Below are 14924 nucleotides of genomic sequence, written 5' to 3' on the forward strand. Positions count from 1 at the left end.
CATCTTTGGGTCCCGAATAGTCTTTTATCTGACACAGAGTGACAAACCCAAACAGTGTCAATACCTACCCTGATAGCAGGCAGCCACAAACCACAAGCCTCCTCGAAGCAAACAAGAGACGAAACGCATTGGCCTCAAACAGGGAAATATCCTGCAACGAACGATAAAGAGGTTTCTCAACCACAGGTATTTCAATTTGCCTCTTCTGTCAAAATTTAGGGTAATGGTGTTGCGCTGTGATTGGCCGGTCCTCGGAGCCTCCTTGTGAGGATACGAACGCCTCAACAAGAAAGTGAGAAGAAAAGTTAGAACGCCAAATGATACAGTGTTAAACGCGACATTAAACAATCTGGCCCTGCATATTGCCGTGAAAAGCCAAAGATACCTTGTATTCACTGTACTACGTCGGGAGCGTTCAAGGCTGTCTGGTTGTTCGCATGATGGGAATCAGTCACGTGATGCGCACCCACCCCAGACCATCACCCAATTAGGACAAGAGTGGCCCTGCCTTTTCGGACCTCTCGACTTCTTTTCCTGCCTCGCATTCTGAGAATCCGCCCGTCACCTCTTCACCCACGTTACCCCCGTTCCGTCCTCCGATCCCGCCAAGCACCCCCGGTGAAGCTCCCGATACATCTAGATGTTGGTTGCCGCCTGGATGTCATTCTTTAATGACTTGTAAGTTTCCCTCGTCCTTCCCGCTCCCCCCTTCCCGCTGCCGCCTTGCTGGCTTGCTGGCCCGTCGCCTGTTGTCGATCCCGCCTCGACTCCTGCCATCTCCATCGCGATATTGCTCCCATAGAGTCGTATATAAGCGATACCGTGCTTCCCTTTGATGGAATCGATGCTTCTCGCTCATTCGGATGCCCCTGCGACCCCGTACCCGACCCCGTGGCCGCCCAGGCTTCCCAATTGCGATGTTGGGTTTTCATCAGCCTTGCCATCTACAACGCACGCGGGATGCGACAAGTGAACCATCTCCATCGTTGTTCGCGTTTCCGGGCGCTTTTGGCACCGTTCCTGGGTCGCCAGAGTCGCCTCGTTCCGTTAATCCCTCAACCGCACCTGCTGGCCCAGAACATTGGCTAACATCGTCGCGTCTCTTAGCAGGTAGCCTCTGCCATCGCCATCATGATGTCCACCCCTACTTTCGGGGGTCCTTCCAATGGACATTTATCTCCAGATAATCAAATCAGCATGTCGTTCGATACAGGCGACAACGTAACCGACAGTGACTCCCCTGATGTCCACGATCATACGCTTGACCAACCATCACCGTCACCCTCGGACGATGCGAACGAGACCTCGAATATGGCCCAGGATGACACACACATGTCGGAGAGTGAACCTTCCAGCGAGGACAACGCGTCCGAGGACGGTGACTTTGACATGGAGGAGAGCCTGCCATCTCAGAATGACGACGCGGTTGAGGACCGCGCCAGCTCCACAGACTCGAACAGAGCTTCGAAACGTAAAGTGCCCATTGAGGAGGATGAGTATATCAAGGCCAATCCAGAACTCTATGGATTGAGACGAAGTGTAAGAAGCGAAAAATTTTCACCGCCATCTTCTTGGCTAACCGGCACTTGCAGACTCGACCTCGAGAACAACGTAAAATCGTACGTAGCCATCCCGAATCCATCTCGAGGAGCGTTACTGACCCAGTCGCGACAGGTCGAGTCTGATGACTCCGAATCCGAACCTCCCGTCAGCCGTCGTACGGTCAAGCGACGACGTGTAGAATCATCCCGTCCTTGTAAGCACCCCCTTTCCCCTGATTCTACTCGATCATGGCGGCTCAGGCTAACACGGCCATCCAGCTTCCAAGATAGGTACACCGACATTACGAGCGTCAACAAACGACTCCGACTCCGACTCAGACACATACGGCGGCGCTCGCGCCAAGAGCCTCCAGAAGAAGGCTCGGCTGCAGCGCGAGGCCCAGCCTTCTCTCGCATACGCCGAAAAGCGCTGGTCAAGTCGTCGCGCCGCGCAGGTACAACAAGGAGCTTATGAAGAGAGCGACTTTGACGATGAAGAAGACGAGGATGACCTCGCCCCTGCCAACTACGTCGTTGACTATGTCGACGATTCCCCATACGTGGAAAAAGTAGTGCGGTATCGCCCGATAAACGGACAGGACTTGACCTATGACATGACCAAAGGTGATTTTGAATACTTCATCAAATGGCAAGGCAAGTCTCACTTGCATGACACCTGGGAAACACTCGACGACCTTCGCAATGTTCGCGGATTTAGAAAGGTCGAGAATTACTTCAAGAAGTTCGTTGACTACGAGCTGGACATCCGCTTTGGCGACGACATTCCTCCCGAGACCAAGGAGCAGTTTTTCCTTGACCGCGAACGAGACGACGAGGCCTACGAGGATTACATCAAGGTTGAGCGAGTGGTTGCCACAAGAAATGGCGAAGATGGCGACGAGTACCTTGTCAAATGGAAGGGCCTCACCTACGAGGAGTGCACCTGGGAAGCTGCAGCGGACATCAGCGACATGTTCCAGGACCAGATTGACCAATACCTTGACCGCGCCTCTCGTTCATGGCAGTCGGACCGCAAGGAAACCAACCCTGACACACGGTCAAGGATGGTCAAGTTGGAAAAGCAGCCCGACTACATCGTAGGCGGCGAACTTCGGTCGTTCCAGCTGAGAGGTCTTAACTTCCTCTGCCTCAACTGGTGCAGAGGTAACAATGTGATTCTCGCCGATGAGATGGGTCTCGGCAAGACAGTCCAGACCGTGTCATTCCTCAGCTGGCTGCGCAATGCTCGCCACCAGGAGGGCCCTTCACTTGTGGTTGCTCCTCTCAGTGTCATCCCCGCCTGGTGTGATACTTTCAACAACTGGTCTCCAGACCTTAACTACGTCGTTTATCTTGGACCTGAAGATGCCCGAAACATCATTCGCGAGCACGAGCTACTCGTGGATAACAACCCGAAGAAGCCCAAGTTCAACATCCTGGTAACCTCGTATGAGTTCATCCTCCAGGACTGGCAGTTCTTGCAGTCCATCAAGTGGCAAACCCTTGCCGTCGACGAGGCGCACCGTCTCAAGAATCGTGAATCCCAACTGTACAGCCGCTTGGTGAGCTTCGGTATCCCGTGCAAGGTCTTGATCACCGGAACACCCATCCAGAACAACCTAGCCGAGTTGTCAGCCCTGCTCGACTTCTTGAACCCGGGCAAGGTGGACATTGATGAGGATCTTGACTCTCTATCTGCCATCGATGCGCAAGAAAAGCTTCAGCAACTCCACAAGGCCATTGCTCCTTTCATTTTGCGAAGAACCAAAGAAACCGTCGAATCCGATCTTCCACCCAAGACTGAGAAGATCATCCGCGTCGAGCTGTCAGATGTCCAACTGGACTACTACAAGAACATCCTCACTCGCAACTACACTGCCCTCTGTGATGCGACCAACGGTCACAAGAACTCTTTGCTGAACATCATGATGGAGCTCAAGAAGATCAGCAACCATCCATACATGTTCCCAGGTGCCGAAGAAAAGGTGCTTGCTGGCAGCGTTCGCCGCGAAGACCAGATCAAGGGTTTGATTGCCAGCAGTGGAAAGATGATGCTTCTCGATCAGCTTCTCTCCAAGCTCAAGAAGGACGGCCACCGAGTCTTGATTTTCAGCCAGATGGTCAAAATGCTTGATATTCTTGGTGACTACCTCTCTCTGCGAGGGTACAAGTTCCAGAGATTAGATGGAACCATTGCAGCCGGACCCCGACGCATGGCCATCAACCACTTCAATGCCGAAGACAGCGAAGACTTTTGCTTCCTTCTCTCGACCAGAGCAGGTGGTCTAGGTATCAACCTGATGACTGCCGACACTGTTGTCATCTTTGATTCCGACTGGAACCCACAGGCCGATTTGCAAGCCATGGCCAGAGCCCACCGTATCGGTCAGAAGCGCCCCGTGAACATCTACCGTCTTGTTTCCAAGGAAACAGTCGAGGAAGAGGTTCTTGAACGAGCACGCAACAAGCTTCTGCTTGAGTATCTGACGATTCAGGCTGGTGTCACGGACGATGGCAAGGCTGCATTCAAAGAAGAGCTCAATAAGAAGGGTCTCAAGGTCGATGGGCCCTCTTCATCTGAAGACATCCAGATGGTCTTGAAGATGCGTTCCTCCAAGATGTTTGAGCAGAGCGGCAATCAACAACGCCTGGAGCAACTCGACATCGACTCGATCCTCGAGAACGCCGAAGTTACCAAGACCAAGGTCGATGACAAGATCAACCTCAGCAGTGGTGGCATTGATTGGGACAACTTCATGCAGATCACGGATGTCAAGGTGGATGATATTAATCTCGACTGGGATCAGATCATTCCTGCTGAGAAGCTTGCCGAAATCAAGGCTGACGAAGAAAAGCGGCAACACGAGGATTATCTTGCCCAAGTCGCGGCTGAGAGTGCTCCCCGAAGAGCCGCTATCAAGAGCCGCAACAGGGAAACTGATCGTGCTGACCGGTTTAAGAAACGGCAGAAAGAACAGCGAGAAAAGGAAGAGGAAGAACGACAGGCCCTGGTCGCAGACCCCAAGAGGCCTTTGACAGACAAGGAGCAGCGTCTTCTCATCAAAGCCTACTTCCGATTCGGCTCAATGGACGACCGCGGTGAGGAGATTATCAGAGAGGCCAAGCTCAAGGAAAGAGACCAAGACTACGTCAAGTCGGTTCTTGATGAATTCATCAAAGCAGCCAAGGAAGCTGTGGATGACAATTATATCACCATGGTGGAGGAAGAGAAGAGGCTTGGCAAGACACTCACCAAGAAGGATCGCAAGGCTGTTCTGATTGACTTTGGCGAGCTAAAGAAGATCAACGCCGAGACGGCCATCGAGCGGCCCAAGCAACTTCAGCTTCTTCGACAAGTTATCAACGGGCACAGCGACTGGCGAGCGTTCCGTCTTCCCGACGCCACCAAGGCTGCCAACTATTCTTGTTCATGGGGTGCTAAGGAGGATGCCATGCTCCTGGTTGGCATCGACAGACACGGCTTTGGTGCTTGGCCTCAGATTCGCGACGACCCTGACCTGGACATGACGGATAAGCTCTTCCTGGAAGAGCATCGTGTCGAGAAGAAGGAGGAGCGTAGCAAGGCCAATGACAAGATGAAGGCTCCTGGCGCAGTACATCTTGTTCGTCGATCTGAATACCTACTCTCAGTGCTGCAAGCGAAGCACTCGAACGATCGAAGTGTGCAGCGAGCCGTGGAGAATCACCACCGAAACAACAAGAAGCACCATCTTGTCAATGGCCACCGAGGAAGTGCCACTGCATCTCCTGCACCCCAAGCCAGCAAGAAACATCGCGACCGTGATCGGGATCATGTTCATGGCGACCATCGGTCACGCAGCTATGCCGACGAGCGTGGAACTCCAAGGCCCGACTACAAGCGGAAGCATGTTTCCCATGAGGACAGCCGGAGCCCCAAGCATCGTCGGCTGGATGATCACCGTCGATCTGGCAAGCATGGCGACGATAGGGATAGAGCTGAGAAGCGTCGACATCGCGATGATGACGACCGGAGACCTGAGAAGCATCGTCACAGTCACGGACATCGTGATGAACGACGTGGTGACCGGCATCGTGATGATCGTGACCGCGAACGCGACCGTGATCGAGAGCGAGATAGAGATCGTGACCGTGAGCGGGATCGTGATCGTGATCGTGATCGGGACCGCGAGCGAGAGCGTGACCGCGATAGGGATCGTGTGCGCGAGCGACCCCAAGAATCTCGCCCTCAAGATGAGCGCCGAGCCAAGGCTCTTCGTCGACTGGATGAGCTTCGGCGAATCGGTGACAACAAAGACCAGAGGGATAAGGATAACGATGCGATGATCTGGTTCCTCCTGAAGCCCGTCAGAGAAAATTTCGAAAAGATTCTCTCAACCACCAAGGACAATGTCAAGTCGAGCAAGGAACGAGCCTCCATCTTTGGAGTGGAACTGGTAGTTATTGGCACATTCCTGGACGAAAAGTTGCCGGCTACTGCTGCGGACGAGGGTCTCAAGAGCAACTTTTGGTGAGTACAGCTGCGTTGATACAGCCTGACTTGTAACTCGGACTAACATGTTTTTTGTAGGGACTTTTTGGCAGCGTTGTGGCCAGTCGACGACACCAGCAAGAGCGTGACAGGCAAGCGGCTGAGCAACATGTATCGTACGCTGCACTCTCGCAACAAGGGCGGATCCAGCTCGACCAAGACCAACGGGGCCTAATGAATGGTCTCATCTCAGAAGAGACCTCAGCTCAGCACGACAGGTCTTTACAGACACTTGATTACGAAGGGAAGGTGAATTGTGTTTCACAGCAACTCAACATAGCATGTTTGTTTTCAGCATGGTTTTGGCGTTTGGTTGTACAGATGGATGGCATCATGTTGCACGCAAGTACGTGGAGCGGAGAGGCTGAGATCATACCCCGTTGCATTATAGGACCTGTGGTGGAAGGAGTTGTCGCTGCTGCTATGCTATGCTATATGGCCAAGCTTGGCCAAACTGATACATACGAGGACGGGCCTTGCCTGGCTGCTAATGAGCATGCCTCGCGTCTCTCTTACCGGAGCAGGCTGTCTTCTTTTTCTTGTTTTTTTTCTTCTTTTCATGCAGCACGACCTAGAGGCAGGCAGGCTACCGGACTCACAGCTGATGTGATGGATCTGGCCAACTACAGAGGGTCGATGAATGGCTGCTCACTGCCAGGGATGAAAGGTAGGCAGAGCAGAGGCGAGGCGAGGCGAGGCGTACAGGTGCAAACGAGCCCTTGTTCTTAGATGAAAGATGTTTTACAGGGCCTGTGGAAAAAAAGGGGCAGGACCAGCAAGAGGCTTCTGCTCGGTGGCATAGATATGGTTGAAGCTATAAAGTACATGACAAACTCGCTGTGCCCTTGACTGCTTGACTGGTGACGAAATGTTGGCTACTATCGTGAACTGTTGATGGGGAGAATGTCAGGCTGTGGCGGCTGGTACACGCTTAGAGAGCATTTATATTGTAGAAAGGCTTTCTATCACTGGCTACAACAAGATTTGGGCAGCAATTGTTTCTGGTCTGTCTTGTGTTGCATCGCTGCCCTTCTGTCACAGCGGTCGGCCTCCCGCAGTACCTCGGAGCGGAGCCAACCACACAGCTCATAATGACGGATAAGCGCTTGCAATTAATCATGATTGACTGTGTTGGGACCTCTACGGAAGCCACAGGAAGGTTGAAACTTGGTAGGGTCTCATGAAGGATGAGCCAAGGTCTGCGGGAAACTCCCCTTCGCCAAACATGATCATTCGAACCATGAGATAGAAATGTCCGGCACAGATTTGGAAGCAGAATGTGCCCAGAACATTGCTCTTCTTTACTATCTTGGACAAGTTGCATCGCACCCTCACAAGAACCTGACCCGGCATCAAGAGGCAGACGTTGGCTGGACCATCTCTCTCAATGATGAGAAGCACCTGGCGACTACTCTTGGATTGCTGTCTGGAATAAAGGATGACATTAGAAATGTGACAGCCGTATGCGTCGAGGAGACAAGACATGGACTGGTCATCATGGTTGCCGCCAACGCCAAAGGACCTGGGCCTTCATCGCCATATCTGCAATGGGTGAAGGAGGGATTTGACAGTGTCTTTTCCCTACTCAAAGACGCCTCAAGTAGTAAGTCAGCAGCCTTATTCTGGGGATTACTTGTACTAACATAGCACCAAGGCTCTCGTGAACAACTTGAAGGTGATGTGTTCAAGGCCATCGTGTCAATGTGTCGCTGGCGGATCCTGTCGAGAATCAGGATGATCAAACCAGAGAACAGGCCGATAATTCAGAAACTCTTGAGAGAAATCAACACAGCAATCGAAAAGTCTCCACAGAGAGCGGATCGTACGAACTTCATGGCACTGAGCAACCAGTTGTTGTCTGAGCTGGCCAGGTATCAGGCTGCATTCACTCCTCCAAAAGGTGATACTTGGACGTTAACCAGGGACGAAGAGCTCGAGTCTATCGTTCAAATATGCTACGAGCTTTTCGATATGCCGACGGTTGGCACCATACTTCTCAAGGACATGAACGGCATGAAACCGCGTGTTGACCCGAGTACACGTGAGGCGGTTCTCAACATGATCCGAAAAGTGGGAAACTACAAGAGGGCAGCGACGACGCTGGTGAAACTTGCGAGGCGATATGAATGTATCCGTCAGGCCAATACTATCCTCGTGGTGTTGGACTCCTCGGCGCTTGTCCAGCGTACTCCTACACCGCGTCCTAGTCTTTCGGCCATGCTGGATAAGCTGAAAGCTCACCACGGTACGAGTTGGAATACCGAAAAGGTGGTCAGAGAGCTTTCATGTTACCTTGGGAGCGAGTCTAAATGCTATGAAAGCCAAATTGACCCGCTGATGCGTCATCCGAGAGTTCATGCTGAAATGCAACTCATCTGGTATCTCGATCAACATAAGGTCCCGACGCCTCTAAGGGTAATTGCCTCCAACAAGGATGCCTGCTATCTCTGCAACGCCTTCATTGCCTTCCACGGAAAGTACAGCATCCCAAGAACCCACGGGAGGATCTACCCCGGCTGGAGACTGCCATCTAGCGGCCTCCAGGACGTGAAGAAGGGCTTCACTCTGGAGTTGGGGCGCTTGGCGGTGACCAGGATTGACCGGATAATCAAGAAAGGAACCGAGCGTATGGGTTATCCGTTAGAGAGCACCGTTCCATCAGCTGCTGTATCAGGTCTATCGATCCTCACGCAACAGGCAGAAGCATTGCGAGAGACGGCAGAAGGCTCTGACAGCGACGAGACGGTTGTGCCCGAGCATGGGACTGAAACCTTATGCCCTCAGGGACAACAGGGAGAGCAATGTCTTTCCTCGCACCAGGGAAGCCCTACCGAACAGAATAGTTCTGAAAAGGAGGAAGAGGCGGTTCTAAGCCACAACAAGGTTGAGAGCAGTGCAGAATTCAGGTCTTCGCCCAAGCCCGCGTCTTCAACTATGCCTTCACCCACGCTTTCGCTCAAGTCTTTACGCAAGTCTTTGTCCGGGCCTTCCTCTTTACCTAGGCCTTTGTCGTTATCTATGCCCGTGTCTGGGCCTTTGTCTGGCCAGGAGCCTCAACAGGCGCCAGCAGACGAATATAAAGATACTGGTAGGTATTCTACGCCAAAGGCTCAAGCTTTCCAATCATCTGAGAACTTGCATCATTCAACAGTCGAGACAGACGCGGACAGCAACCCAAGCGTTGGATCTCGGATGAGCCAGATTGTAAGCCCAAAAACGTACGAAACACGCCTTTCAAGCATGTCGACTCCTGCCTCGCTGGGTAAGAAACCCTACGAAGAGAACGAGGTTGGTGATAAGGACGCCTGGAGACAAGTTGAAAAGGGTCGACGAGAAGTTGTGACCCTGCCTGATTCACTCGAGCTATTTGTTGAGTACACGACAGGTACCTCGAGCACATCACGGAACCTCAGGTTCAAGGCGAGGCGGTTATCAGAGGAAGAAGCGGCGGCAGTCTTGAATGAGGGTGCCAAAGTGCATGATTTGACAAGTCTGGGATACGAAGAGGTCAAGGTCAAGTCCAGTGGTGGCATCATGATGAGAGTTGGCAACCAAGTCTTTGTTGCCCGTCTCGACGAGTTTGTAGCTCCTACTCATGCAACATGATTTGTGTGTAAGTGAGGCGATCTAGACGTGTAATTTGCAAAGAATCTTGCAGTTTGCTAGGTAGACAGTTGCCCGTGTTTGGTGTCGGTGGATCCGTGGAGCAAGCATCATGATTGATTGATCCGATTCATCACCGCCTCATTTTCAACTAATCTGATCATGTAACGTCCACCAGCAAGAGCACGTGGCCGTATTCATTACCTACAAAGTACGAGAAGAATATCCAAACTATTTCAGAATCTTTAGCTAATTCTCATCAGAAATACCAATATCCTTTACACATATTCATCATGGCCGCCGCATACGCCCGTGAGCGTCACATCGCCGAGCTCGCAGTCCTCAGAGCCTCCATCCTCACCAAAAAGGTGCTCTCCTCCGTCAGCGGCATCTCAAAGGCCGACGCCTCGCCCGTCACCGTCGCAGACTTTGCCGCCCAGGCTATCCTCATCAGCGCCTTGACCAAGGCCTTCCCCGGTGACACCTTTGTCGGCGAGGAGGACTCTGCTGCCCTGCGGAGCGATGCTGCGCTGAGGGATCGCGTGTATGAGCTTGCCTCTGGGGCGCATCTGGAGAGCGAGGAGGATGAGGCGCTGTTGGCGAGCCCGGCTTCGGTGGATGAGATGCTTGATTTGATTGATCTTGGAGGTCGTGGTCAAGGAGGAAGGACTGGACGCTTCTGGGTCATGGATCCTGTTGATGGTACAGCAACCTTTCTGCGAGGTGAGCAGTACGCCGTTTCTCTGGCCCTGATCGAGGACGGCCGAGAAGTCGTCGGCGTGCTGGGCTGCCCCAACCTCAAGCCCGTAGATGGTGTTCTCGCAGAGACAACTGTCGACAAGGAAGGACTTGGTCTCATGCTCTCAGCTGTCCGAGGCCAGGGCGCAACAATCCGCACCATGAACTTCAGCGGCCTCGAAGAAGCCCGCCCACTTGAGGGTCTCGACAAGGCCTCGAGTCTTTCAGACGCCAGAATCGTCGACTGCTCCTCGAGCAAGACATCCCGTCACGACTTGATCGCCAAGCTCGCCGCCTCGTTTGGAGCAGTGTACCCCAACACCGAGGTGTGGTCGTCGCACATCCGGTACGCCGCCCTGGCCGTCGGCGGAGGCGACTTCCAGCTCCGAGTTCCATCATCCCTGGACGTCCGAATGTGGATCTGGGACCACGCCGGCGCCCAGCTCGTCTTGACCGAGGCTGGCGGCAAGGTAACGGACCTGGACGGCAAGACCATTGACTTTGGAGCCGGAAGAGACTTGAATCAGAACCGGGGACTGCTTGCTGCTAGGGGAGGTGTTCACGCTACAGTCCAGGAGACATTGGCCAAGATCATGGCAGAGGATGAGGCCTCGCGTTAGTCATAGGTAGAAATCATAAACAAAATTGCATATATAAAAGGTGTTCTATTTATCCATCGTCAAATCTCGCCGCCATTATATGTCCATACATGTTACATCAAGCTACTCCGTCCCCCAATCTCCATGCTGCCCTGTCCGTCCTTCATCTGCCCACTCCTGCCTACCACAAACTCGGTGTAGATCCTCTGCAGCCGCGTCTTCTCCTCGGAGCTGATACTTGCCCGTGTGTTGTCGAGTGCCTTGATCAGGTGTCCCCATCCGATCACCACCTCCCGCTGCTCACCGGCCGACACCTTGGCGTCCGCGTTTATCGCCGCTGCCGGGGCACCGTGCACCTGCTTTGCCTTCTTGCGCGCAATCTTGATCTCGTCCAGCTTGGACAGGATCGCCGCATTCTCGACGAGCGCCGCTGACTTGCTCTTTGGGGTTGGCTGGTCTGAGAGCTTGGCACCTTCTCCGTAGCGGAACTGCACAAAGCTAGGCGTGCTGTTTGGTTTTCCACCGACTCCGTTCGTACGCTTCGACGTGACTGTAGGACCATCCACGTCTAGCACGTCATGGATCGCCTCCAGCTGCGCATTCGACACGAGCGCCTGCAGATCGGCACCCGAGAAGCCCTCGGTCCGTCGGGCGACATCCGTCAGGGGTCCGTCAGACTCGGTCAGCTCATCTGAGAGCCGGACCTTCTGGAACAGGGCCTTGATGATGTCGACTCGATCTTCCAGGGACGGCATGTCGCAGAGCAGGGACTTGTCCAGACGACCAGGGCGGAGCAGAGCCGGGTCGATGAGGTCGGGTCGCGAAGTGGCTGCCAGAACGTAGACTCCGGACAGTCCCTCGGCACCGTCCATCTGCGTCAGAAGCTGGTTCACAACACGATCCGTCACACCGGTAGAGTCATGTCCTCTCTTGGGGGCGATGGAGTCAAACTCATCAAAGAAGAGTACACAGGGCTTTGCTGCCTGCGCTCTGTCAAACAGGTCACGCACACTCTTCTCCGAGGCTCCGATATACTTGTTCAGAATCTCGGGTCCCTTGACACTGATAAAGTTGAGCCCGCACTCGCCAGCCACAGCACTCGCAAGGAGAGTCTTGCCGCAGCCGGGATATCCGTATAGTAGAAGACCAGATCGTAGCCGTAGAGGGCACTGCGCAAAGATTGGCGCGTACTTGGTCGGGTACTGCAGCGTCTCGAGCAGCACCTGTCGTGTTTCTTGAAGGCCACCGATCGACTTGAAGCTGGTCGAAGAGCTCTGAAGAGTCACGTTCCTCAGTGAAGCCGGCGTGAAGCCCTTCAACGCCTTGTCAAAATCGGTCCTGGCGAAATGGACAGGCCCCGTGGAGTTTGGTGACTCGGCAATCGCCCGGATGATGGCCTCGTTCCTCGCTCGAGATACGAGCACGCTGATATCACCAGGCATATATCCATCCGTAGAGCCCGCAATATCCAAAAAGTCGAGATCTGAATCCAATAGGAACCCGCTGGTCTTTGCTGGCGGGTTCTCACGGCTTGTATGACTGGCACCGTCCATCCACGCGCCGCTGTCGTCTCCCCTGCTGCCATCAGCAGTCTGCGGTCGACTCTCATCGCTGAACTGGGTTGCCGCCTCTTCCGCCGTCATGGCGTCTTGCATCACAATAGACTCCATCACTCGTCGCCTCGCCTCCTTGTCGGGTGCCTTGAGCTCGATGATTTCGCGCACAACATGGCCACTGACAACCACATTGTTGATCGACTCCTTGCCCTCAGCTGTTGCCAGAAGTACGACACCGCTGTCTCGTGTGCAGTATTGCCTGACGATCGAACCTAGAATCTCTCCAACCTGTCTGCTCCGCCCATTGTCGTTTCCAACTTGGAGCTCCGTCTCCACAGGGCACAGCTTATCCAGGTCATCGAGGATCACAACAGCCTTTCCATTTAGTCGCGCGCCCCAGCTTGCAGACATGAAAAGGCGGTTGAGGGTTTCCTTGATCGTTGAGATCCTTGTCTCGTCGTTGACAAGCTTCCGGCACGGGTAATACAGCGTATGGAATAATGATTCTTCCCGCAGCTTCTGAGCCAAGTGCCTCGCCACACATGTCTTTCCTGATCCCATACCTCCGGTAAGAAGGACTGACGATAGATGCACGAGCTGAGACTGGAGATTGTCCAGGAGTGAGTCAATCCCCACGAGAAGTGAGTCATGGGTGGGCTGTCGTTCGAAGCCGTCCGAGTCAGATATCCATGATGGTCGAGGGGTAGGTGGCTGGAAGTCAATGGCCAACTTGGGGTCAAGGCCCATTATCCAGTTCGTCGCATCCTTTTGTTCTTGAAAGTCTGCGCCGTAGGTGAACTTGATAATGCCGCCCTCCCAGCCCTGAGGGGGATCAAGGCCATCGTACACGCCCATAACAGCACCATCCGTCAACGGTCCTTGAAGGAGTCCGTCAATGCCTCGCGAAGCGTTATAGATCTGACGGAATCGTCTGGCAGATTCCTCCTTTTCAGCCTTGGATTCACCACCGAACCGAAGACCCTCGACCGTCTTGGTGCTTGCAGCAAACGGAAACACCTTGACCCCTTGAACCGGTCCTTTGGGCAGCTGTTGTGGTGCCGCCTGCAGCTTGACGACGCCGCCCATCATACCTGTACACCCAAGGGTTGCACATAGAGGCGACGAAAGAGCAACTGTCTGGCTATTTGGAGGATCAATCCATGATCGCAGGTGGGCAATCACTTTTGACGACGCGGCCATGCCGGCTGGAGCACCACCTTCTTCCGGCTGGGGTTGTAAAAGGCCTGCTGGCTTAATGACATCCACCACGACGTAGTTGACCCCCTTAAAGGCATCGCCCAGCAGGAGGTCGCGGTCAACCCAGACGCTGAAATCTTGGGCGAGAGGTCCCTCATCGAACCATTCTTCGCAAGATTTCCTGTCAACACCACGGAGAAACATGGTAGGCTTCCGCTCCTCCCTGGTGCTCCGTCGGCGCACAGTACTCGTACCGCTTCGCTTGGATTTCGAGGTGCTCGCCACGCTGCGATGGTCACCAGAGCTTTGAGAACTCTTTTGCCTTGTCTTCGGCGCGACGATGACTTCGGCATCGGGGGAAATCTTTGCAAACGGCGAGTCTACAGGAGGAACAGGATCCAGGGACAAGACTTTAATATTCGCGGTCGAGGTTGGGGAGAGATGCAGCGTCAATGCATGTGGAGCGACGGGCGTCTCGCCGAGTTTGAATGAGGGGTTTGGGAGCGCGCGGATCTGGGAAATGAGGTTCAACTCGAGGAATGTCGCGTGGAGCTCAATAATTTCCCAGTCTTCTGGCGTAAGAGGCTCAATGTTGATGGTATGCGCCAGCGGGGGATCGAGGTGGACGGTGGCCATGACCTTCTGGCCCTCCGACAACCCTATCGTCTTGGCAAACGTCGCATCAAGCTCGACTAATTGAACATCTTGGTCGCGAGAAGACCCTCTCGAGCCATTGAATCCATCGCGCGTAGTTGGCGGCGCTGTCCTCCTCTTGCTGGGCATGCCGGTCCATCCCACGAAGACGGACCGCTGCTGGGAGCTTGTTCCACTCGATGCGGCATCTCGGAAGCTTAGTTCGACGACGACGTTTTGGACTGGCTGTGCATATCAGGTCAATACGCTGTCCAGTCAAAAGGGGGCTGAAGGCAATTGCTCACAGTGTTGACATTAACCAGCAGCGAGACCAGCGTCGAGGGGAGGTTGACCAAGCAGTTCTTGAGGTGAGCCAGCGAGATCTCCGCCGACACGGACTGCGCATTCTTCTTGGGAGGCATGATGTATCGCGTAGTGTATTAGGATGCAGCCAGCGTCATTGCCTTCGCAGGAAGAAAAGGTCGAACAAATGTTGTCTGTCAAAAGAGTTCGGGGACCTGGCGCC

At 53.9% G+C, this 14924-nt stretch overlaps 4 protein-coding genes across 4 annotated transcripts; 3 read left to right on the plus strand and 1 right to left on the minus strand.

Moving 5' to 3' along the window:
- Positions 1–1131: 1131 nt before the first annotated feature.
- Positions 1132–6247, plus strand: NCS57_00592400 (uncharacterized protein; the record flags this gene model as incomplete). The annotated part of the gene is made up of 5 exons (XM_053055830.1): positions 1132–1539; positions 1593–1619; positions 1675–1756; positions 1821–6051; positions 6112–6247. The coding sequence occupies 5 exons, from the start codon at positions 1132–1134 to the stop codon at positions 6245–6247; spliced, it is 4884 nt and encodes a 1627-aa protein (XP_052914785.1).
- A 1076-nt stretch (positions 6248–7323) lies between these two features.
- Positions 7324–9678, plus strand: NCS57_00592500 (uncharacterized protein; the record flags this gene model as incomplete). Its single annotated transcript, XM_053055831.1, has 2 exons — positions 7324–7675; positions 7727–9678. The coding sequence occupies 2 exons, from the start codon at positions 7324–7326 to the stop codon at positions 9676–9678; spliced, it is 2304 nt and encodes a 767-aa protein (XP_052914786.1).
- Positions 9679–9968: 290 nt separating this feature from the next.
- On the plus strand, positions 9969–11033 carry NCS57_00592600 (3'(2'),5'-bisphosphate nucleotidase; the record flags this gene model as incomplete). Its single annotated transcript, XM_053055832.1, has 1 exon — positions 9969–11033. The coding sequence occupies one exon, from the start codon at positions 9969–9971 to the stop codon at positions 11031–11033; it is 1065 nt and encodes a 354-aa protein (XP_052914787.1).
- Positions 11034–11125: 92 nt separating this feature from the next.
- Positions 11126–14820, minus strand: NCS57_00592700 (Peroxin-1; the record flags this gene model as incomplete). The annotated part of the gene is made up of 2 exons (XM_053055833.1): positions 11126–14644; positions 14704–14820. 2 exons carry the CDS (start codon positions 14818–14820, stop codon positions 11126–11128), a joined length of 3636 nt encoding a protein of 1211 aa, XP_052914788.1.
- Between the last annotated feature and the right edge of the window lie 104 nt (positions 14821–14924).

The sequence above is a fragment of the Fusarium keratoplasticum genome, chromosome 4 (genome assembly GCF_025433545.1).
Source record: "Fusarium keratoplasticum isolate Fu6.1 chromosome 4, whole genome shotgun sequence".
Taxonomy (NCBI): Eukaryota; Fungi; Ascomycota; class Sordariomycetes; order Hypocreales; family Nectriaceae; genus Fusarium; species Fusarium keratoplasticum.